Here is a 24,108-nt window from a genome sequence, read left to right on the forward strand (position 1 = left end):
CTCAAGTTTGATAAACAAGATCATCTTATAAGCATGAGGTTAGTCTAGGAAAACACATGCAAAAAGCTGCATTTTTCAAAATAGTACTGGACTAGTTTACATCACAGCTATAACAATGTTTGATCCACGGAAAAGCTGCACTTTTGAACTACGTTGGAATGCAAAATTTACATGTTGATCTCTTCATGCAAAATGAAGTATACCTTGCTTCTTTTCTACCTTTAGTAGCAAGATGTAATCTGCATTCTTTCCTTATACTCTTTCATCTCCTTCTGGTACCTCTCCTTGTCTTTCACCCCATAGTCTTGATATACCTGTATAAACTAACAATCAGCATCAAACTCTCTCAATGCTCCTAGGTAGTGAAAATTCCAAGGAAATTGGAGTCGGCTATATGAATTCTCATTGTCCATGTCACTTCATTTAAGCACGTTTGAGTCCAATATTATAAAATTTTAGTTTCTCTAATGATCGAGTTTGAGTATGCTTACCCTTTTTTCTTCGGGAGAGAGATTGTTCCAAGATTCTCCTATCATCTTTGTGAATTCCCTCTCTCTACTTGGATAGAGAGATTTGAGCATGGAATGTTTTTCAGCAAAGAAGAAGTTGTATCCACTCCTATTAGGTTTCGGGCGATTTGGATCTCCTCCCTTCCTCCTCCTGTTCCTCCGTCCCGAGTGGTGGTGAGGTGGTGGATTGTAAGGTACAATTGCACTGCAATTTTGTGCAGTTGATTTAGAAGAAGAGGGAGCAGCAGGTTGGTTTGGATGGTAAAGTACTCCATTGAGAACCTCAGATCCCATTTTGATGGACACCAAATAACCACAGTCAAATTTGCCATCAATTGTCCCTTCGGCTTGGAAACTCTGTGAAACTAAATACACAAGAAAATTCAGGATATCCAATGTGATCAACCATTGAATATTGTAATAGTAACATTTTACCCCCCAAAAAACAAGATATTCTATTAATTTGAAAGACCAAGGAAGGTGATTGTAAAATTTTGAATCTACACCCGCAAATACTATTAGGGGTCCTTTGGACTGTAGACAAGTTATGTTGAGATTATTTATGCTGGAATTAGTTATACTATCATTAGTTATGCTTTAGTTATCCTGATATTATTTTTTTATCCTGGGATAACTTGTCCTGGGATTAGTATTCCATCATCTGACAGTTATAAGTTATTCATGTACTATTTTTAATCCTGGGATATCTTATCCTAAAATTAGTAACCAAATAAGGGATAAGGAGATACTAAATTTTTATATCAGGATTATTTTTGCTTATCCATCATACCAAACGACCCCTTCGGTTAAAAGTCTTTGTTTTGCTTAGTTGTTTTAACAAGCACTCCATTCCAGCAGACTTTGTGATCCTTGATTGTGAGGTTGACTACGAGGTGCCTATTATCTTGGGTAGACATTTCCTTGCTACGGGGAAGGCTCTTGTTGATGTGGAAGCCGGTGAGCTCACTTTCCAAGTGGGTGACGAAAAGGTAATTTTCCGTGTGTGCAAATCGATGAGGCAGCCAAATAGCAACGAAGTTTGTTCATTCGTGGGTTTAGTGACCGAAGTAATTGTTGATGATGCTAATGCCACAATGAATGTTAAGGATAATTTGAAAGCCGTATTGCTCAACTTTGATGATGATGAGGAGAAAGAAGGCTATGTGGAGTGTGTCAATGCATTGCAAGGAATGGGGTCGTACACTTATGAGGCCCGCAAGCTATCTTTGGATATTGACAACCGGAAGAATTCTCCAACAAAGCCCTCAATCGAGGAGCCTCCCACTTTGGAGTTAAAGTCATTGCCTCCGCATCTTAGATATGAATTACTTGGCCCTTCTTCTACTTTACCGGTTATCCTTTCTTCTTGTTTGACTAGCATGCAGGTAGAGTCCACATTGGAGGTGCTACAAAGGAGGAAAAGAGTAATCAGATAGACCTTGGCGGATATCTGGGGCATAAGCCACGCCTTTTGCATGCACAAGATTATATTGGAGGAGGGTGCCAAACCCTCCGTTGAACATCAAAGGAGGCTAAATGAAGTAATACAAGAGGTGGTCAATAATGAGATCATAAAGTGGTTGGATGCCGAGGTTGTTTAGCCAATTTCCGATAGCTCATGGACTTCTCCGGTGCAATGTGTCCCAAAGAAAGGGAGCATGACTGTGATAACAAATGACAAGAATGAATTGATCCCCACAAGATCTGTTACCGGGTGGAGAGTGTGCATGGACTATAGGAAGCTCAACAAAGTCACTCGGAAAGATCATTTTCCGCTTCCATTTCTTGATCAAATGTTGGATAGATTGGCCGGACGTGCTTTTTATTGCTTCCTGGATGGATACTCCGGCTACAACCAGATTCTTATTGCTCCTGAGGACCAAGAGAAGACTAATTTCACTTGTCCATATGGTACCTTTACATTCTTGAGGATGCCATTTGGGTTATGTAATGCACCAGCGACTTTTCAACGGTGTATGATGGTCGGTCCTTCCATCGGGATAACACCCATGCCACCACTGTCGTCTTCTATACCACCAGCTTCATTCTCAGTGCCATTATCAGTGCCAGCTTTATCCACTTATCCACAGACTGCGCTGCGAGTCTCAACAACTGGATGCAGGCAGCTACTTCAAAGCTGCCTGACATATCCAGTGTTGTTCAGTCAGCAGCCCCAGCAGCACCAAAGGTACCTCTGTCAGTGAAGGAAACATTGAAGAAGATTCTGGACAACCAGAAGACTATTATGGAGACTCTAGTGGCACATGGGGAGGTCATTGAGGAGTTGGGAAAGCAAACAAAGAAGATGCTCTCAGGCATCGAAGAGATCAGTGGACAAGTTGAGGAAAGTGGTTGCCAAAATTGCATCTGCGAGAGATCTACCACTGGACTTACTTATGGAGGGAGCACCTTCAGCACCAGCAGCACTAGAGGCATCACATATAGCAGTCGGCCAATCTGAGGAGCCGGTTGCGACTGCCCACACCGCTGAGGAGATGATCCAGATGCTCAAAAACCCTGTTGTCCCTCAGCCAGGTGATGATGAGATACAGCTAGAGGAGACAGAGGGTGTTGCGGATCCCATGCAGACTGAGATCACATAGGGAGTTATCTTAACTCTCTAGCCTTCCTTGTTTTTATTTTTGTTAAGCATTGGGGACAATGCTTATTTTTATTCGGGGGTGGTCTATTTTGATTGATTGACATTGACATGTGGCCTGTAATAACTCTTATACTATTTTTCCTTTATCTTTATTTTCTCTTTGGTATGTATATATTCTCCCCCTTCGTTTGATGTATATATTCAGTCTCTATTATGTATATATTCATTTTACTTCGGTTTGTATATTCATTTATCTTGCTTTCCGTAGTTTATTTCGTAGCTTCTTTACTTTGTCTTTCTTAGTAGTATAACTTCTTATTTACTTTAATAATTTCTTTTTGATTTGTTAGCTTTTTTTTATGTCTGAGTGATCAATAAGCCTTTGGTTTTCTTAATGCCATGGTTCTTTCCAAAGGTGGATTTTGTGTGAACCGGGTGGCTCTTCCCAAACGATGGATGGCGTGACAACCTTCTTAAGGGATTGAGTCCATTTTCTTTTATGTTTAGGCAAATATAGTAGTAATGAATAAAAGAGTCTCAAGCATGCTTCACTTGGTACCAACATATTTACCTCCGACCTTATTGTTAAAAACAGAGTTGTTAGCATAAAATAGCTCTAGTTCTGACTTTTTGACTCTTGTGTTGACTTAAACAGTCATCGAGTGGTTCAGCCGAGCCATTTGTGATTCTCAACCTTAACTAGGGTTGTTGTGGGCCCTCGACTCCGTTCTCTTTAGCAATCCAGCAGCGTGAAAGGGGATGTATTGAATTGCAAGTCCAAGTTCCCGTGCTAATAGTCTAGAACTTGCCCCGAATGTTTTTTTAGGCGAAATTCTAAGTGTAGCTTGGCTTGAGAAATGATTGTAGGCTCTCCTTGATCCGATTTGAAGTTTGAAATCAACCATAGCCTACCAATGTGATATCCCTAGTCAACCCATTTGAGCCTAAGCCTTCTTTATTTCAATAACCACGTTACAAGCCTTTATGGCACCCAATCTTTCCTTAGCATTCTTGAGAAATAATTGTCAAAAATATAAGTTTGGGGGAGAGACGAAGAGTTTGAAAGTGAAAATAAAAGGTACCAAGAAGAGAAAGGAAGAAAAGAGAAGGAAAAGAAAAGAAAGAAAGAATAAAAAGAAAAATGCCAAAAAGAAAGTGAATAAGGTAGAAAGTTGAAGGGATTCAAAGAAAACAATGATGAAAGGCATGGAGTAAATAGAAAAGGAGAAAAATGAATGTCATTACCAAGAAAGAGTGACATTACATCTCTCTAGTTCCCCTGAGGAAAAAGGAATTGACTCAAAGAGACGACAAAGTATGAGCCAAAAAGAGAATATGCAGTGCTAAAGAGAAGCTGAACCAATTCCATTCCGATATTTTCCTCCCTAGTCCAAAAGCCTTCATTACATGTCGAAATAGCCCTACGTGATTTCAAGCCGAGCGAGCTTTCATTAGTGGTGATCTACATGAGGAGCAAGTTTATGGTACTTAGAACTAGACTTGTGACATTCTTTTGAGATAGATGAACAAACTTTTCACAATTTTTGCATTGAGTGTTACATTCTAAAGTGAGATATGCTAATGGAGAGTAGAGGAGGAGGAGTTTGGAATCCACAATGACCTAAATGAAAGAGCGAGCTTCCTTGATGAATAAAGTCAACTCTTGATGCTCTAGTGTCACATTAGAACTATTGTACTCAAAAGGTCAAATCATTGCATTGTTGATAATTCATGCGTGTTGTCGGTAATTGTTGGTCCCAATTGATGTGTGATTGATTCATCTTAGGCCAGCTGAAATATCCATTTTTCTAGTAGAGATGGGAATTGCCTTAATTGCTTGAGGACAAGCAAAAGCTTAAGTTTGGGGGAGTTAATAAATATGGATTTTGACCGCTTATTTATTCTCTTTCACTTGCGTTTTAGCTCAAAAATGCTTAAAGGTATTCTCGAGAACTAATGAAATGAGCTTTCTTACAGGAATATTGGGAAACGAGCCGAAAAAGTAAAAATTAACTCAAAAAAAAGTCAAAATTGGACAAAGACCAAAATAAGGCAAAAATGCTTACAGTGCGGACCTCACAATACTGTGTGCGGCTGCACACAATGAATAAGCCCTGTCAGATTAGCTTCATAGTATGCGGACCGTATAATTTTGGTGCGGCTACAGAAGAGAGATGCAGAGAGTTGGAATTTTGGGCAAGCTGAAGAAATGCGGACTGCACCATTATTGTGCGGCCGCACTCACTATTATGCGGCCCGCAAATGACCAGAATCAGAGAGCCTTGATTGAAGCTATGCGGATCGCACTATTATTGTGCGACCGCGGGATTCAAAGGTGTGGCCACATTCATAAGTATGCAATCCGCAGAAGAAGGCCCAAGACCCAGCCCAAGTCAAGTGTGCGGCCGCACTCAGAAATGTGCAGTTCGCATAATTAGATAAAGTGCGGTCGCATCCCACTTTTATGCAACCGCAGAAGGCCCAGTTGACCAGTCAAGCTCAGAGTGCGAAGCGCACTCAGAATTATGCGGCCGCACAACCTCCACAGGGGCATTTTTGTCAGATATTTTCAGCTTAGTATAAATAGAACTTTTTGTCATTTTTAGGGCAAGTTTTATTTTGGGAGAGCACCTGAGCCGTTTTTCTTTACTGTTTTGAGTAATATTGTACTAGATTAGCTTCTAAACATTTGATTTTCTTTCCCTAATCAATTATTATGCATTCTATCTTAATTTCTTCTTGTATTTCTTCATTTTGCATGAGTAGCTAAATTTCTAGCTAAGGTTGTGGCCCAACCCTAAAGTGAGTACTTAATGGGTGTTTGATTTAGGACATGTTTGTGATTTAGGACCGTATACATATAGTCCCCTCGTTTCTCGGAAAGAATGTGGCGAGAAACGATATGATTTTTCAACCTCTGACTAGATACACACTGACGTCTGCGTCGAGCCCGATTATGACGTATGTGACAAATGTCTCGTCGGTTCAGTTACCAAGGCATTAAATATGCGTCAGACGATGGTCGGCCACTGTTGATTTTGAACCGTCATTGTCAAATATATAAATAGCCCCCCTTCTTTGTTATTTTAAACCTTTACCTTCAACTCTTCTCATTCCAACCTTCACAGTTCCTCGCCTTCTCCAAAGTTCTCTATTTCCAGCTTTAAGAATTTCTTTGCTTGTTCTTCGTCAAACACCAAAATATTTCAATTTCCCATCTTCTTTGTTCTTGAAAATTTAGATGGCCAAGATATCTAAAACCATTCCTCATAAAGAGGCTGCTTTCTCATCTCGGTCGGCCGGTGAGAAACCGATGGTGGAACCACGCCTCGAAGAACTCATTCCCGGGGGATGTGTTATCGATTCTGACTTTAAGGTCGAGAAACCTTCGTCGGTTGTTAGTCGATGTGAGCCAGTATCGAGATATATATGCTCGATACCTCAAAGCCTTGTTGATTTGGTGAATAAAGACTGTGGTTGGGAGAACAAAGAGGTTGTGATACCGGTATCGGAGGAAGCGATCACTACCCACGTGGAAGGGTACTTGAGTGTTTACACTTATCCTTTCGCGCTAGGTCCCCTCAATCCAATCATCATCGGCTTCTGCAGAAAGTACCAAGTAACCCTCGGCCAAATACATTATTCTTTCTGGAGGATTTTAATACTATTCTGTTTCTTTGTGAGCAAAATCGACGAGCTCCCCTTCACCCTCGACCTCCTTGTAAGATTATATAGCCCTCGTCTTTACCGAGGTGGGCTGATAAAGCTTCAACGCCGGGCCACCAAGGCGTTCACCTCGAGCATAGATGAAGATAAATATCGGGGTTAGATGAGCCGGTTTGTTTGAGTGAAGACCTCGGACTTAATCCCGGCTGAGAGTATGCCATTTCCCGAGAAATAGAATATGAACCGTGAGTGTGATTTCGTTTTTAGCTTTTGTTGTTTTTACTTCTTCATCTTTACTTATTAGTGCTTTTCTTGATACAGTCGTTGCTTGGATACTAGGAGAGGTTCCCATCTCTAGAACTGGGTCAGGAGCCTGGTTTCGACGTCGACATATGCCGAGCGCGCATGGAACAATTTGTTAAAGGTCCGGTGGGAAGCTCGTACTCACGGTAAACCTTCTTCTTGACTCACCAATTTGCTTATTGTTCAATATGTTTTCAAGCATAACTTTTACTTACTTTTCTTTCTTCGTAGGTATCGGAAAAGATGCGGTTGTGAGACCCCCATCAGGTGATGAAAAGGTTTTACCGCCTTTCTCAAAACCGGAGAAGGCGATTAATAGAAAAATGGCCTCGGACTTTGAGGGTCAAAAACCCAAAAAGAGAGCGGCTCGTAAACCCAAGGTGAACGTAATCCCTTTGACCATAGAGTCAGTCCTGAGTCAAAGGGATGACGAAGAAGAAAATGATTCCGAGCTGTTGGGCCGTGCTCGGGCTAGTACCAATACTCAAAATCGCCTTGATGAGGTCGAGGAGGGATGACGAAGAAGAAAATGCTCCGACCAGGCTTGATGAGATCGAGGAGGGGGCTTCGACCCAAGTTACCGAGCCGAGGGAGACCGAGGATGTTTTACCTCGGGGTAAAGAGACCGTCAAAGAGGCGGTGAATGCTGGTGCACAAACTGATCTTGGGGACCCCGAAGACGGAAGTGGTGCCCCAAAAGACCTACTCGGGATGATAGAGATCGGGAATTCCCCCTATTTCCCTTATTTTTTCCAATCGATGATACGTGATGCTCAAGCTGTTGATATGTGTCACGGGGAAGGGACCCATGAAGGGGAGGATCCTTTCCGTGGTTATTTTATCGGGGTAGAAGATGTCACCAGCCCGAGTGACTTGGAGGCTCCGGAAAAGCTCGAGCGAGCTGGGAGTGCCTTGCCTATTTAACGAAGCCCAACAGGCTCTGAATCGGGTAAGTTCATACTTTCTTTACCAAATTTCATACTTGTGTTTTCGTTTCCTTGTATAATCCCTTCTTATTTTGGCAGGCTTTTGTGCTTCATCGCGAGGCATTTTTCCAATCCTGAGGGGAGCTGAGCCGGTACGAGGCCGAAGTTCGAAAGCTTACTGAGGAGAGAGATGCCTTAAAGCTTCTCAGTGAGCAGAGAGAGAAGGAGAAGTCAAAAGGACTTCGGACCGAGCTGGAAGCATCTCGGAAAGGACAAGCTGAGCTGGCCGAGCAGGTACAAAGAATCTTTGAATTTAATGATATTGACTCGGGATTGATGGCTAATAATCCGGTCCCGCAGGTCAAGCAAAAGTTCGATGTGATTAGGCAGCTTCGTGCTAAAGTGGATGTAGTGACATCGGAGGCCGAGGAGTGGAAGAACATGGACCGCCTCGCCTCAGAAAAGGAGACTGCCCGAACTCAACTGGCTTCGTCCGAGGCCCAACTTCGAAGCTTAAAAGATTCCTTGGTGCAAGCCAAACAAATCGAGGAGTTCTAGTCTCAATTGAGCTCAGTAAATTCTGACCGAGAGAGATTGGCCATAGAACTTGCAGCGGCCAAAACAGAGGTCGAGAAAACGATGGCCAATGCTGATGCAATGATGGTCGTTTATCGATCTAATGTCGAAGCTGCTCAAGTTCGAGCAAAAGAGGTTGCTGAGGTTGCTCAAGCTCGGGCAAACTGGGTTGCTGAGCATGCTAAATGCCTGTCTCGAAAGGAGACTCTCGAAGAGATTCATGCTCGTGGCTTCGATCCAACAGCCGAGATCGAAAAAGCTAAGGAGCTTTAAGCCGAAGCCAGGGTATTGGCCTTTCCCGATGATGATGATACCGGGAGTACGAGCGGATCTGAAAGTGAAGGGGGCCTCGAGGGCGAAGATGCTGCTCCCGGAGAGGACTAAAAAAATATTTAAATATTTTTTGTGCTTCTTATAAGACCGTGTTGGTCTTTTGTAAAGAAATATGATCGGGCCGTCTTTCCCTTGTAAATGATTTTTACATGAATATAAAAACTTTCTTCCTTTCATATCTTCTGAATCTTTCGCCTTTAGTTAACTTGTACAAAGGTCAAAAGTGCCTTAGCATTGAATAATTATTCGAAGGTCCAAGATTGAGATAGTAAGAACCGATAGTAAGTACTCCATTCGACCGTTCCTTATAGGTAGCCCCCGAGTGAATGCTCGAACTCGAACTTGAACTGAGATGACCCTTAGGCTTGATAGATAGATGTCAAATGAAATGATTTGCTCAAACTCGAAGCAGAGTAGCCTTTTTAAGCTTGACACGTAGTCTCTGGTTCAGGGTAATAGTTCGAACTTGAATCAATGTGGCCCTTGGGCTTTGTGGTTGAGTGAGAATGATTTCTCGAACTCAAAGTAAGAGTAGCCTTTAGGCTTAATGGTCGAGTGAGTGTTTTCTTGAACTCGAAATGAGAGTAGCCCTTAGGCTTAATGCTCGAGTGAGTGTTTGCTCGAACTCGAATTAAGAATAGCCCTTAGGCTTAATGGTCGAGTGAGTGTTTGTTCGAACTCGAAGAAAGAGTAGCCCTTAGGTTTAATGGTCGAGTGAGTGTTTGCTAGAACTCGAAGAAAGAGTAGCACTTGATAAGTTGGTATTTTACCCACTTATCTCTTCTTGTACTTAGCCTCTTGTATGATTTTGTTGAGAAACTAAGGCATTTATTGAGATTTATTGGCATATTTCAGGTATCAAGTGATTTAGAAATGATGGTGAAGAAATCAAGTGAAAACGAGTCAAAAAGAAGCTAAAATGGACAAAGGGGATCTGCCCAGTGAATTACCCTTCGCGTCGCAAAGCATCAGGACAACAAGCCTTCGCGAACGCGAGATGCTGTACGCGAATGCGAAGAAGGAGGAAGCCAACCTTCGCTAATGCGAAGGTATAATCGCGAACGCGATGAAGCGGGAGACAAACCTTCGCGAACGCGAAGGAGATATCACGAACGCGAAGTATTGTTCGCGAACGCGAAGAAGAAACTGGGCGAAAAAAATTGGGCAGTTATGGAATTTCACAATTTTGACTCCAAACCATTTTAATACACAACCTAGCTCATTTATCAGGATCATATCATATCTTGGAGGATTTTTGGATTATTTTCAGTCCATATACTAGAGAGAACAAGTTTTGGGAGCTAGGGTTCTTGCACACACACTTGGGTCTTGAAGATTTGAATCTTTTGGTTGAGAATTTCTTACTCCTTTATGCTTATTTCTTCATTTCCTTGCTTTGTATTGTATATCTAAGTGTGTAGTATTTATTTCCAACACTTGAATCTTGTTTATGAAAATATTCATATTTAAAGTGTGGATTAAATACCTTATTGTGCTTATGTATTGAACGATTTTTATTTATTATGAAGCGAGCTATTATTTTTTTAATTATTCTTGTTCTTAAATGTTTCCAAAGGGATTAGCTAACCCTATGACTCGCCCATTTACTTCGGATTAATTTTGGAAAAAATAGTTCGGGATTGGAAAAGATTAATTAACAAGAACTTGAGGCGTTAACCCTCACTTTATAGATTCTACCTAGGAATAGGAATGAACTACTTGTAGCCATATTCGGGTGTGCTTAATCTCTTCATTGTTTTAAGGATAATTCAATTAGGAAGTCTTGTTAGTATTCGAGAGAAGCTAATATAGAATTAATATCCGAGGCTAATAAATAATAAACTCGTTCATATTTATAAAATTGTGAAATATATTGGATCGTTACTTGAGTGTAAATCCCAATGCACCCATGCTCGTAGCCATTGATCATTTTACTTGCTTTCTAGGTTAGTTTACGTTTTCGCATTTAGCTATAATATTTTCTCAACAACCATTTTAAGTATTTGGCATTACATAATAAGTGATAATTTTCTTACATTCCTAATCGCCTATATATTATTCTCTGTGGGATTCGACCCCGACTCATAATTGGGTAAATTATATTGCATGCGACCGTGTCCATTTACTTTTTATTAGTGGATTTGGACGTCATCAAAATTGGCGCCGTTGCCGGGGAACAATTTGGCGTAATTTAGGTTGTTTGAGAAATAAGCGTAAGTACTTTGGTCCGAACTTGTGAATATTTGTGTAATTATCTTTCTTACCTTGGTCTATTTTTCTTGTTTGTTTCTTGTTTATTTTCTTAGTTTTAAAAAAAAAATGGCATCACATAATGAAAATTGGTCAGATGGTAGTTGTTCATACTTTGATGACCCCTGTCCTTATTATGGAGGACCACACTCGTGGCAAAATTATTTAAATTCTCCCGGGGGTGGATTGTGTGCACAATCTCAAACCCACAAGTGGAGTATTTGTGATAAGTGTGATCGTCAAAATGGTTATTGGGATGATTGTGCTTATTTATCCTTCCCTTCCCCAAGCCCCCGCTATGATGATTCTACTTTTTGGAATGAAAATTATAGGGATATGGAAGTGGAAGAAATAGAGCATGGTCAAAATGGAGAGTTTAAGCTCATGTTAGAATGCCTACTTGAAGGAGGAAACAAAGAGCAAAATGCCTTGGAGGAGCTTTTGGAAAATAGTTTTCAAAATAATTTGGTGCTTGAAAGGTTAAACTTACAAATGGGAGAAATGCTTGAAGCTTTAGAGGTCCAAAAAGTCTCGAAAGTGGATAATAGCCAAGAACCTTCCTTAGATGTGAAAGCCGAAAATTCTTTCTTGGCACTTGATCAAAACCAAGAAGAACTCTCAAATGCTCAAAATGAAAGGATGATGCTCATGTTGGAGGCTATTCTTGAAAATGAGGAAAAGCAAAGCTTGGCACTCGATGACTTAAAATAAGTACTAACTCAAAATGATGATAATATCCGCACCATAGAAAATCAAATAAAAATATTGGTTGAGGATCACTATGCTCACCACCTTGAGAGTGTGGAAAGATATCAAGAAGAGTCTAACATCGAGGAAGAAAGTGAGATTTATTTTGAGGAATCAAGCATTGAACTTCCGCTAACCGACTCCATGAGTGTTAATGATGCCAAGAAAAATATGAAATTAGAGTCAACCGGTATAATTGAAAATATGATTGAGATTGACTCTAGTCCGGGGGAAAGGAGGATGTCAAAATGCGGTAAGAATTGCAATTTGGAGGTTTGATGTCACATTCCAAGCACTTTTCAACATTGGACTTGTGCGGTGATATGGGATTTGAACTACACGAGTCAATAAGGGATTGTGAGGAGGAAAGGCAAAGACCATACATCTTACAATTTGAGGGAACAAGAAGGCAAAATGACACTCCTCACATGAAAGTCAAGAAGTTCAAAATGATAAAATTAAAGTTTGGCTTGATCATTTATTTACCATCACCCCCCATTTTTTGTGGTCGCAAGCTTGATTCCAAGTTAGGTACCCAATTCATATCGTCCAAGTGGCGAGAAAAGTGGTTAATTTGATCTGTGTCGTGCCACGACGTTAAATGCGGCGCTTGGTGGGAGGCAACCCATCGTTTTCAAATTTTTTTCGGTCATTTTTGAAATTTTCTTTTTTAGAATAGCTTAGCATATTGTTTTTGACTAATCTGCCAAGTTTCACATTTTTTGGAGTTGTTTTGAGCAAGTGGCATGGTCCGAGCAGTCCAAACCAGTAACTGCTGGGAAATTGCAGAAACGGGTCTTCGCGTTCACGACAAAACCTCGCGTTCGCGTCCAGTGGTATTTTCTAATTCTTCTCGTTCACGTGGTTTCACTCGCGTTCGCGACTGTTGGCCAGAATTACTCTTCGTGTAGGCGACCGTGCCCTCGCGAACGCGTAGGGTCAGGTAAGTTTTAAAATTGTTAAACACTGGAAACGAACAATTTACCCTTTTGTTCCCTTTTGGCTCAAGAACAACTCTCACTACTCCTTCACCATAATCTTCAAGTCCATAATCTTCAAGCTCATTTGCAAGGTATGTAATTTCCTCTCTTGTCTCTTAACTCTTTCTTCTCTTTCTTGGTGTAAAAGAATAGAAGAACAACCATGGTTGTTTGGTCCTTAGGGTTCAAATTTTGAGTATTAAAATATCAAATTCGTGTGTGAAATTCGTTGTGCTTGCTGAGTAAGGTTGCTTGAGTGTGTGTGTGATTGTTAGTGTAAATTTTGGGCAAGATGTGTGCTGAAGTTGATTGAAAAACGAGAAGGAAAAGATGGCACACACTGTTTGACGAAATGCCTGAACGAAAAATAAGCCTGTGCGAAGAAGATTACCTTCGCGAACGCGAAGGCCAAATTCTGGGCAAACATTTTTTGACCTTCGCGAACGCGATGGTACGCTCGCGAACGGGAAGGTCTAAATCTGGGCAAAAACTTTTGCTCTTCGCGAACGCGATGGTTCTCTCGCAAACGCGAAGAGCAATCACTGGCAGTCCTTAAATTGGCAAAAAAAGTAACTTTGCACAGCTCTGCCCGGGACCTTTTTCGCCCATATCTTCGGCCTAGCTATTATTTCTTTAATTATTCTTGTTCTTAAATGTTTTCAAAGAGATTAGCTAAACCTATGACTCGCTCATTTGCTTCGGATTAATTTTGGAAAAAATAGTTCGGGGTTGAGAAAGATTAATTAACAAGAACTTGAAGCGTTAACCCTCACTTTATAGATTCTACCTAGGAATAGGAATGAACTACTTGTAGCCATATTTGGGTGTGCTTAATCTCTTCATTGTTTTAGGGATAATTCAATTAGGAAGTCTTGTTAATCTTCGATAAAAGCTAATATAGAATTATTATCCGAGGCTAATAAATAATAAACTCGTTCATATTTATAAAATTGTGAAATATATTGGATCGTTACTTGAGTGTAAATCCCGATGCACCCATGCTCGTAGCCATTGATCATTTTACTTGCTTTCTAGGTTAGTTTATGTTTTCGCATTTAGCTATAATATTTTCTCAACGACCATTCTAAGTGTTTGGCATTGCATAATAACTGATAATTCTCTTACATTCCTAATCGCCTATATATTGTTCTTTGTGGGATTCGACCTCGACTCATAGTTAGGTAAATTATATTGCATGCGACCGTATCCATTTACTTTTTAGTAGTTGATTTGGACGTCATCAGCACTTAGGCTTAATGGTCGAGAGAGTTCTTGCTCGAACTCGAAGAAAGAGTAGCCCTTAGGCTTAATGGTCGAGTGAGTATTTGGTTAAACTCGAAAAAAGAGTAGCCCTTTGGCTTAATGGTCGAGTGAGTGTTTGCTCAAACTCTAAGAAAGAGTAGCCCTTAGGAGTGTTTGTCCGAACTCAAATTAAGAATATACCTTAGGCTTAATGGTCGAGTAAGTGTTTGCTCGAACTCGAATTAATGTAGCCCTTAGGCTATATGGAGCTTGATCTCATTGATTTTTCGGTTGGCAGTCCCCGGTTTATGGGGTAATCCGATTTATGGGGTTATTATTCAAACTCCGGTCATGGTCGACCCTTAAGCCTATTTGCATAATAGATCGGGAACATGAAGTAGAAGAATCTTTTTGAGATATGAGATATCGGTAAAGAAGAAATTTCTCTTTATAAGTCATTATACATGTGTTCATGTTTTGTGCCAGGGCTCGAGCAAACTACGCGGGTATGGTTCGTTTGACCATTTAACCCTTACAAATTTTTCCTATCGAGACCTTGTTGCCATGAAGTAACGTTCTTGCATCGAACTTGATATATTCGAGGACAATGCCCCCAGTATTCGAGGTTGATTGTAAAGAGGCCTCGGATACTGTTGAATTGTTCTACGTTAGCACAATCAATGGTTGCCTCATTAAAACCTTGCCAAAAACCCCATTTGGGACAAAACCGGTCTAAGGAAAAAAGAGTGCAATGCGTGCTTTCAGACCTAAAGGCTTCGAGTTGAATAATCCATCCTTGTTTCTGGTCGTAAACCTGCAAGGGTTAATTTCGAAATACATATGAACATGGGAGGATCGTACCTTAGCAGTAGTATCGTTTTAGGTGTGACACATTCCAATTTCTTAGTAGTTGTTTGTCGTTTATCAAGCCGAACTTGTAGGATCCTTTTTCCGACGATTTCGAGAACCTGATATGGTCCTTTCCAGTTCGGACCCAGTTTCCCTTCATTCGAATTTTGGGTGTTGAGGGTGACTTTCCTTAGTACCAAGTCCCCGATTTTAAAATGTCGAAGATTGATTCTTCGATTGTAGTATCTTTCAATCTGTTATTTTTGAGCGGCCAATCGGATGAGAGTGGCCTCTCGTCTTTCGTCAATAATTCTAGGCTCGTATTTATGGTCTCGTTATTCGACTCCTTTGTTGCATATCGAAACCTGATGCTAGGTTCTCCGACCTCAACCGGGATCAGAGCTTCGGCGCCATAGACCAACTAGAATGGCATTGCTCCGGTATTGGATTTCGATGTTGTGCGATATGCCCATAGGACTTCGGGTAGTATTTCTCTTCACTTTCCATTGGCGTCGGTCAATCTCTTCTTAAGATTTTGGATGATGGTTTTGTTGGTCGATTCGGCTTGTCCATTCCCGCTAGGATGATATGGTGTTGATAAGATCCTTTTGATCTTGTGATCCTCGAGAAATTTAGTTACTTTACTGCCAATGAATTATTTTCCATTATCACATATAATCTCAGTTGTCACCCCGAATCGACATATGATGTGGTCCCAAATGAAGTCTATCACTTCTTTTTCTCTGACTTTCTCGAAAGCTTGTGCTTCAACCCATTTAGAGAAATAATTAGTCATAAACAAAATAAACTGAGCTTTACTTGGGACCGATGGGAGGGGGCCGACTATGTCCATTCCCCATTTCATGAAAGGCCATGGAGATATGATCGAGTGGAGTAGCTCTCCGGGTTGATGAATCATGGGCGCATGTCTTTGGCATTTGTCGAATATTCGAACGAACTTCCTCGCATCTTTGCCCATATCGGTCTAATAATACCCTGCTATGATTGCTTTGTGGACCAGCGAATCGGCACTGGAATGGTTTCCACAAGTGTCTCATGAATTTTTCGTAGGATGTAATCGGTATCTCATGGTCCCAAACATATTACCAATGGTCCATCGAACGTCCTTCCATACAACGTTCCGTCTTCGGACAGGGTGAACCATGCTGCCTTTATGCGAAAAGCTCTCGATTCCTTTGGATCTGATGGAAGCTTTCCATTCTTGAAGTACTCTATATATTTTTTTCTCCAATCCCAGGTTAGACTTGTGGAGTTTATCTCGGCGTGACCTTCTTCGACCACCAATTTTATGAGTTGTACGACAGTCCCCGAGTTGAGTTCATCATCTTCGACCGATGAACCTAAGTTTGCAAGAGCGTCGACCTCGCTGTTCTATTCTCGGGGTACATGTTGCAAAGTCCATTCTTTAAATTGATGTAGAGTCACCTGTAATTTATCCAAGTACCTCTGCATTCGATTTTCTCGAACTTCAAAAGTCCCGTTAACTTAGTTTACCACGAGGAGGGAATCACACTTAGCCTCTACGACCTCCGCTCCCAAGATTCTAGCTAGTTCGAGACCTGCAATCATGGTCTCATACTCGGCCTCATTGTTAGTCAATTTTGTAGTTCTGATAGACTGTGTGACTACATTACCTGTGGATGATTTTAGTACAATGCCTAATCTGTACCCCTTCGCGTTCGAGGCACCGTCCGTGAAAAGGGTCCAAACTTCCGAAGAGGGCCCGATTTTATCAGTAGCTCTTTTTCAATCTCAGGTACCAGGGCTGATGAAAAGTCAGCCAAGATTTGAGATTTGATAGCGGTTCAAGGTCGATACTCAATATCGTATCCACCGATTTCTATGGCTCATTTGGCCAATCGACCCGAAAGCTCAGGTTTGTGCAAAATATTTCAAAAAGGATAAGTTGTTACAATATGTATCAGATAGGGAATATCTAGTTTCGGCCTCGCCTAAGGTCCGACTAACATAATAGATAGGGAATTGCGTACCTCGTTCTTCTCTAACCAGGACTCCACTTACCGCTACCTGTGGACTTCACTTAAAGCTGTTCGTCCACTTTCGGGGTATGAAGCAGAGGTGGGCTCGATAAATACCGCTTTATTCTTCCAAAGCCTGCTGGCATTCCGGAGTTCATGCAAAGTTGCTTTTCTTCTTAAGAAGTAAGAAAAATCGATGGCTCCTATCTGAGGATCTCGAAATGAATCGTCCTAAGGTGGCTATCCTCCCTATTGACCTTTGCACAGCCTTCAAATTATTTACTACCGTGATGTCCTCGATAGCTCTCATTTTATCGGGGTTGATCTCGATTCCTCGGTTTGACACCATGAAACCAAGAAACTTGCCCGAGCCAACCCTGAATGCACATTTTTCGGGGTTGAACTTCATATTGTACTTCTTTAGTACGTTGAAATTTTCCTGCAAATGCTTTAATTGGTCCTCTGCTCCCAGGGACTTAACTAACATGTCATCAATATAAACTTCCATTGATTTTCCTATTTGTTTTTTGAATATTCGGTTTATTAGGCGTTGATAAATTGCACCAATATTTTTTAGACCGAATGGCATTACGTTATAACAGTAGGTACCGTACTTAGTGATAAACAAGGTCTTTTACTGATCCTCCGGATTCATCTGTATTTGGTTGTACCCGGAGTAGGCATCGAGAAAATTGAGAGTCTTGTGGCAAGCAATGGCATCGATCATACGATCGATATTGGGCAAATAAAAAGAATCCTTAGGGCATGTTTTATTCAGGTCTTTATAATCTATACACATTCTAAGTTTGTTTCCCTTCTTAGGGACCACCACCACATTTGCTAGCCATTCAAGGTATCTTATTTCTCCAATGGATCCTACTTTAAGAAGTTTGGTTACCTCATCCTTGATGAAGGCATGTTTGACCTCGGACTTGGGCCTTCTTTTTTGCTTTATCGGATGGAATTTCGGATCCAAGCTTAGTTTATAAGTGGTCGTTTTTGGTGGGATCCCTGTCATGTCAAGGTGGGACCAAGCGAAACAGTTCATGTTAGCTATAAGAAATTGAATAAACTTTTTCCTGAGCTCGGGATCTAACCCCGTGCCCAGGTATACCTTTCGCTCGGGCAAATGTTCGATTAGCGTGATTTTCACCAGTTCTTTGACCGTTGATTGGGTAGCGTCAGAATCATCGGGGACCACAAAGGATTAAGGGACCCCATAGTCATCATCTTTGTCAGTCTTTCGATTTTTTAGTTGGGTCGAAGCTGACATTTGTAATTTCTATTTAGCATCATGTTCCTCCTTCGAATCTGATCCCTTTGTCAATGATAGTGAAGATATCATAATCACTTCATCCACGGCAAACATTTCTTTTGCATCTGGTTGCTTCCCGTAGACCGTTTTGATTCCCTCCGATGTTGGGAATTTCAGAACCTGGTGAAGGGTCGAGGACACTGCTCTCATGTTGTTGATCCATAGCCTCCCGAACAGGGCGTTATATCTCATATAGCCCTCAATTACGTGGAACTTTGTTTCTTGGATGATCCCGGCCACGTTTACTAGCAAGATTATATCTCCCTTAGTAGTTTCACATGCCATATTAAATCCGTTCAGTATCAGGGTAGTGGGTACGACCTGGTCCTGTAGACCGAGTGGCTCTATGACCCTTGATCGAATGATGTTGACCGAACTACCTGGATAAATTAATACACGCTTAACTTGAGTTTTATTCATAAGTATAGATATTATCAGTGCGTCGGTGTGGGGTTGCACGATTCCTTCCGCGTCTTTGTCACTAAAGGACAAGGTTCCTTTAGGTATGTAATCTTGAGTCCGAGATTGCTTCTCTCTTACAATAGACATCTTAGTGCGTTTAAGCACCGGTCCCTGGGGGACATCGATCCCTCCGATGATCATGTGGATGATGTGTTGTGGCCCTTATTTTTCTTTTTGTCTATTGAAATCTCTATTTTTGAAATGAGTTTTGGCCCGGTCACTTAAAAATTCTCGAAGGTGCCCTTCATTGAATAAACGGGCTACCTCCTCTCTCAACTGCCTGCAGTCTTCGGTTTTGTGGCCATGGGTATCATGATATTTGCACATTTGATTGGGATTTCTCTGGGCTGGATCGGACTGCAGAGGTCGAGGCCACTTACTATCTTTGATGCGTTCGATAGCTGACACGATGGCGGATGCATCGATGTTGAAGTTATATTCGGATAACCGTGGTGCTTCCTTAGGTCTGATATGCTTGTCGAACCCATTCTTGTTCAACAGCCCCCGAGACCCTTGGCCTCGATCACTTCTCCTTTTGCCTCATACGGAGTTGCATGTAGGTTCGCTACCCCTACGATCTCCGTTATACGACCGATATCGGTCTTCGTTCGACCTTGGTTCTCGGTCGATGTCCCAACTGGTCGTCTTCAACTCTGATCTTCGATTGACATCGATTGTGCACATCGCCCCAGGTAACAGTCGGGTACTCGACCAAATTCTGCTTCAACTATCGTGAAGCTATCGAGCTTCGTTCGTTCAGTCCTTAAGTAAAAGCTTGTACAGCCCAATCGTCCGCGACCGGTGGTAGATCCATTCGTTCCGTTTGGAAACGAGATACGAACTCTCTTAGCATCTCGTTATCTTTTTGCTTTACCTTGAAAAAGTTTGACTTCCTGGTCTCGACCTTTATGGCTCCGGCGTGTGCTTTTACGAAAGAATCTATAAGCATAGCCAAAGAATCTATAGAGTTAGGCGGTAAATTATGGTACCATATCATTTCCCCCTTTAACAGGGTTTCCCCGAACATCTTCAATAGTACGGATTCAATCTCGTCGTCTTCTAGATCATTCCCTTTAATGACACATGTGTAAGAGGTGACATATTTATTGGGGTCGGTCGTTCTATTATATTTAGGAATTTCAGGCATGCGAAATTTCTTGGGGATCGGTTTAGGAGCCGCGCTCGGGGGGAAAGGCTTTTGTACAAATTTTTTTGGAATCCAAGCCCTTCAATACTGGTGGTTCCCCCGTGATCTGATTAACCTTGGAGTTATAAGTTTTTACTTTTTTGTCGTTTTTTCAATCCTCTTTTCTCCTGACTCAATTCGTTCCTCTAACATCTTAATAATTTCAGGATTAGTCCCCCATTCTTGTTCATTTGATCTTACTACAGCTGGCCCCGTTTCATGGGTGACTTCTCGGGGTGGACCGGGCTCGCCCCTGCTCGGTGCCTGGGTTTGGCTCTACAACTGAGCTATTGCTACATGTTGAACTTGAAATATTTTAAAAATCATATGTAGGCTGATCCCGTCTTCTCCAACATTTTGGGTATTTCGAACTACAGGTTGAGTTCCACCATGAATGCTGTTTTCGAGGTCGGAACTTTGGTTCGCCTCGATGGCCACATGTGAATTAACGTCGATTGGATCTGCGGCCCGAGTTCCAATAGGATCGACGAGTGGCTTTTCATTTTCGGTCGTCGGGTTATTGTTCTCATCTTAAAGGCAAGCTTCGTTGTCAATAAGTAGGGCCATTAATTGAGAGTTCGTCGTTTTTAACCTGAAATCAAAGACACTTCCAAAAGCAAGTGTAAAAATGGCGTGTTTTGCAGAGATTCATACCAAATAACTACTGTTATTCTTAGCCCCATAGTGGGCGCCAAACTGTTTACCCGAAAAAAGGATAGAGTTAAATTTATACGTAGCTCTAAGGATACGTGGTATAACTTGGTACAAATTAGAAAAATAAGTAGAAATATATCGAATATTGATTGTAAAAAAGGAATGGAATACAAACTCAAATTGAGTGGAGAATAATTTATAAACGAGCAAGATGAATCAATGCCCAAAGCCCAAAAAAGGATCATCTTTACTATATGTGTGTAAATCTCAATTATCTTTGAAATATGAGAGTGTCTTGATGTTTGAATGTTAAAATGTCCCTTATAGAAATGATAGCCACTCTTCATATAGTGGAGGAATCCTACTTTGGATATAATTAAAAACTACATAATGGGAATTCCATGATAGATTAGTTAATTAGCTTTTTCTTAATTCCCGCCGAGATTCTCTCCCCTAGTGCGGCTACAACGACTCTTTGTCTTTTAGCTCGATCTTGGTCGGTCTTGGTATTGGTCGATCTCTGGATTTCGAGCTCGGTATTGATCATTCTCTGGCTCTTGAGCTCGATAACACCACTTCACATCATAACTCGATATTGACTCGAGCTCGGTATTGATCGGTTTGGATCTCGAGCTCGATAACCCGGCTTTACATCATATCTCGATATTATAATGACGACCCCCGATCCATTATTTTTCAATCTTGACTAATCATATGAATGGCAAACTCGATTTTGACCGTATACAATACACCAAGATAAATGCAAGATATTATGAAACATAACTCCTATTTATACCATTACAAAGTTAAATATCGAAGGGTTGATTTGACTTGGAAGGTACTCGAGTTAAATAGGATTTTTTAGAGGCAAAAAGGTCGAGTCAATGAGTAGGATCCCAAATAGAAAAAAATCTATTTCAAAAGTAGAAAATTACCGATCAGAAAATCTGCACCTCAAATGTACAAATCCACGAGAACAATTTAGCACCACAAGCCATAGACGAGAAGACAAACAAAAATAACGAGGTATGAAATTCAACAACATTTTACTTTAACCCAAGTATTTATTACTGTACGTGTCCTAATGAATTAGCTGACTATATACAAATTTTTGAAATACAATTGGCATGAATTTCCGTTACAAAATTTTAGTAAAGTTTGAAATACAAGGGTTAAATATCATATTTTCGATCTTAATTCGAACATTCATTCTTGAATTTTTGAAATAAAAATTTGCAATTTTATAAACGACATAGAAGTATTTGTAATAATTTTAAAATAAAAAATATATAAAAGAATTTCAAAAGACTCCTAGTAAAAAATTAAAATAGTACTACTAGATGAGTAACAAAAATAATACTCCACTTTATGCACGCCAGAATTTAAGCAATAAATTAAAGTTTATATCCCATGTCTCGAAGTCTATGACACATGACACGTGGCAGAATGAAGATCCTCTAATTAGTAATTACTCCTCCGAGGTATTGCGAAGAGAGGAGAGGAAATGACTTGGGGAGAGGTGGAAAACTGGAAATTGAATGCATCTAATTGTAGTAAAAGATCAAATTAATCCTTGAGCTTTATCATTAATGGGAAAAATGCTAGTCACTTAATAAGGACAAAAAATTATAAGTACACAAATGAACACATATTGGAAATTTACTAACCTGGAGTTTTGTCAAGCAAGGGAGTTTCACGTCTAAAAAAGTAAACTTGTTCAAACCGATGAAGCAAAGTGAAATAGTGTTTCCTCAGTGCATATGAAGCACTAGTTGTGGTTGGAGAAAACTTGAATACTGAACTCACTTCTCTCCATTTCTTCTCTTCCACAACCTATATATCATTAATAAAAAAAGGTGTATCTAAATGAAATGTAAAATATAAGAATAAAATAAAAGCAAAATATTTTTAGTAGAAGCTGAACCTTGTCAAAGCCACCCCTTTTAGTCACCTCTACATAGAGAACATACAAATCTAGCTCCTTCCCTCCAATCACAGGAACCCTTCAACAAAAACCAATTCAAAGATTAAATAAACAGAACCTTCCGTCTCTTTTTCCTTCTTTTTTTAAGTTAGTATTTAGGCGGAACCAAAATTTAAATCATGTAGCTTTTGATATAATTTCAAAATGTATATCTAACTCTATTTATTTTTCGCACACATATATACTTAATTATTTTTCTCACATATATATATAGGATTTGGTCCAGAAAATTGATTTTATCAAACCCGAAAACTCATTGTTGAATCAATCACGGTAATTTCTTGAAGAAAAAAAAAATACACCAGTAAATTAAATATACGGTAAGTTGCGCTTACGTGTACTTTGTACCCATGACAGAGTGGAAATTCTTGAGACACTCCCTGAACAGATTTTGGTCATTAATAATGTTCTCATGTGAAGCCAGTGGTGAAGGATACAGCTGACCCCCATTTCTGTTGCCGGCGCCGGCGGGAACCATAGCTTTCTGAGACATGGGTTCACCTTGCCGCCGGCGACTGATTACACATTCAACAAGCTGTAACGTTCGCCGGAAAATCAAGAAACAGTGAAGGGAGGTAGCTAGTAATGGGTGTAAACTTTGAGGAAAGGGGTTAGTTTAAAAAAAGCTAAAGAAGCCAAATAAAAAGAGATAAAGAAGAGATGAATACAAAGATAAGTTGGTACTTAAGAAGACAATAAAAGCTAGGAGTTTTTGAGACGCGTGTTGAAGCAACGGTTATATGCAGAGATAGTTTTCTAACTTTGGCTTCTTCTTCTTCTTCCTCTCTTGAGTTGAATCTCAATGGGCAAAGGCAAACCACATTAAATTTTTGGCACAGGCTAAGCTTATTCATTAATTAATGCTCTTAATATTTTTGCTTCTCTTGGCTTGTTGTATTGTACAAAGTGTACTTAAAAGACTGTACAATTCTGCTGTAATATGAAAACTCCAAGTCCAACGCGATGATAGGTATTATAGCTAGCAATAATAATAATAGGTTCTGATCAAATCTTTACGTACGCAATAGGTGAATATATGCTGCAGGTTCTTTTTGAGCTCTGCTTACGTAAAAGTACTATGCTTCATCTAATCCAATCAGCTTCAATTAGTACCAGTTATCAGTAATCACTTTTTCCTTTGTATTTTTTTGTACCCACCTGGGCTCGAGCTCTTTGTTTTCTAGTATTAGCAAAGGTTGATGCTTTTATTTCTATTTAAGTTTTTCTATTGCACGACTTTAAAAAAATATATTATTTACACTAAATTATAGTACTGGAAGTCATCTTGAATATTATGTGAAACCTCCAAAGAGGATTTTTGAAAATTAATAAAAAGAGCAAAATCTAAAGAAGATGGGTAATCAGGCAATTTTTTTGTCAATGAAAAATAAATTAAAATAATGATGACAAAAAAATCAAAATAAAAGAAGCAAGCGTAATCTCGCAAACCAACAGAAAAATTCTATTAGTCTGACATTAGAAAATTGTATATACACGAGGCAAAACCTGAGGAAGATCATTGTA

The 24,108-nt window shown here is 40.3% G+C and overlaps 1 protein-coding gene across 1 annotated transcript; it reads right to left on the bottom strand.

Moving 5' to 3' along the window:
• Positions 1 to 23: 23 nt before the first annotated feature.
• Positions 24 to 23,631, bottom strand: LOC104115231 (high mobility group B protein 9). Its single transcript, XM_009625814.4, has 5 exons — positions 22,920 to 23,631; positions 22,525 to 22,603; positions 22,268 to 22,433; positions 492 to 874; positions 24 to 314 (listed from the first exon to the last, which is right to left on the bottom strand). The coding sequence occupies exons 1-5, from the start codon at positions 23,075 to 23,077 to the stop codon at positions 222 to 224; spliced, it is 879 nt and encodes a 292-aa protein (XP_009624109.1). The 5' UTR covers positions 23,078 to 23,631; the 3' UTR covers positions 24 to 221.
• Between the last annotated feature and the right edge of the window lie 477 nt (positions 23,632 to 24,108).

The sequence above is a fragment of the Nicotiana tomentosiformis genome, chromosome 12 (genome assembly GCF_000390325.3).
Source record: "Nicotiana tomentosiformis chromosome 12, ASM39032v3, whole genome shotgun sequence".
Lineage (NCBI taxonomy): Eukaryota > Viridiplantae > Streptophyta > Magnoliopsida > Solanales > Solanaceae > Nicotiana > Nicotiana tomentosiformis.

Excerpts from the sequence above, each read along its gene's own strand:
- LOC104115231 (XM_009625814.4), bottom strand. The coding sequence starts at position 23,077 with ATGTCTCAGAAAGCTATGGTTCCCGCCGGCGCCGGCAACAGAAATGGG. Across the intron at positions 875-22,267 it reads CTTGCTTGACAAAACTCCAG|TTTCACAGAGTTTCCAAGCC; the intron begins GTTAGTAAATTT and ends TTGTGTATTTAG. Across the intron at positions 315-491 it reads TCTCTCCCGAAGAAAAAAGG|GTATATCAAGACTATGGGGT; the intron begins GTAAGCATACTC and ends TAGTTTATACAG.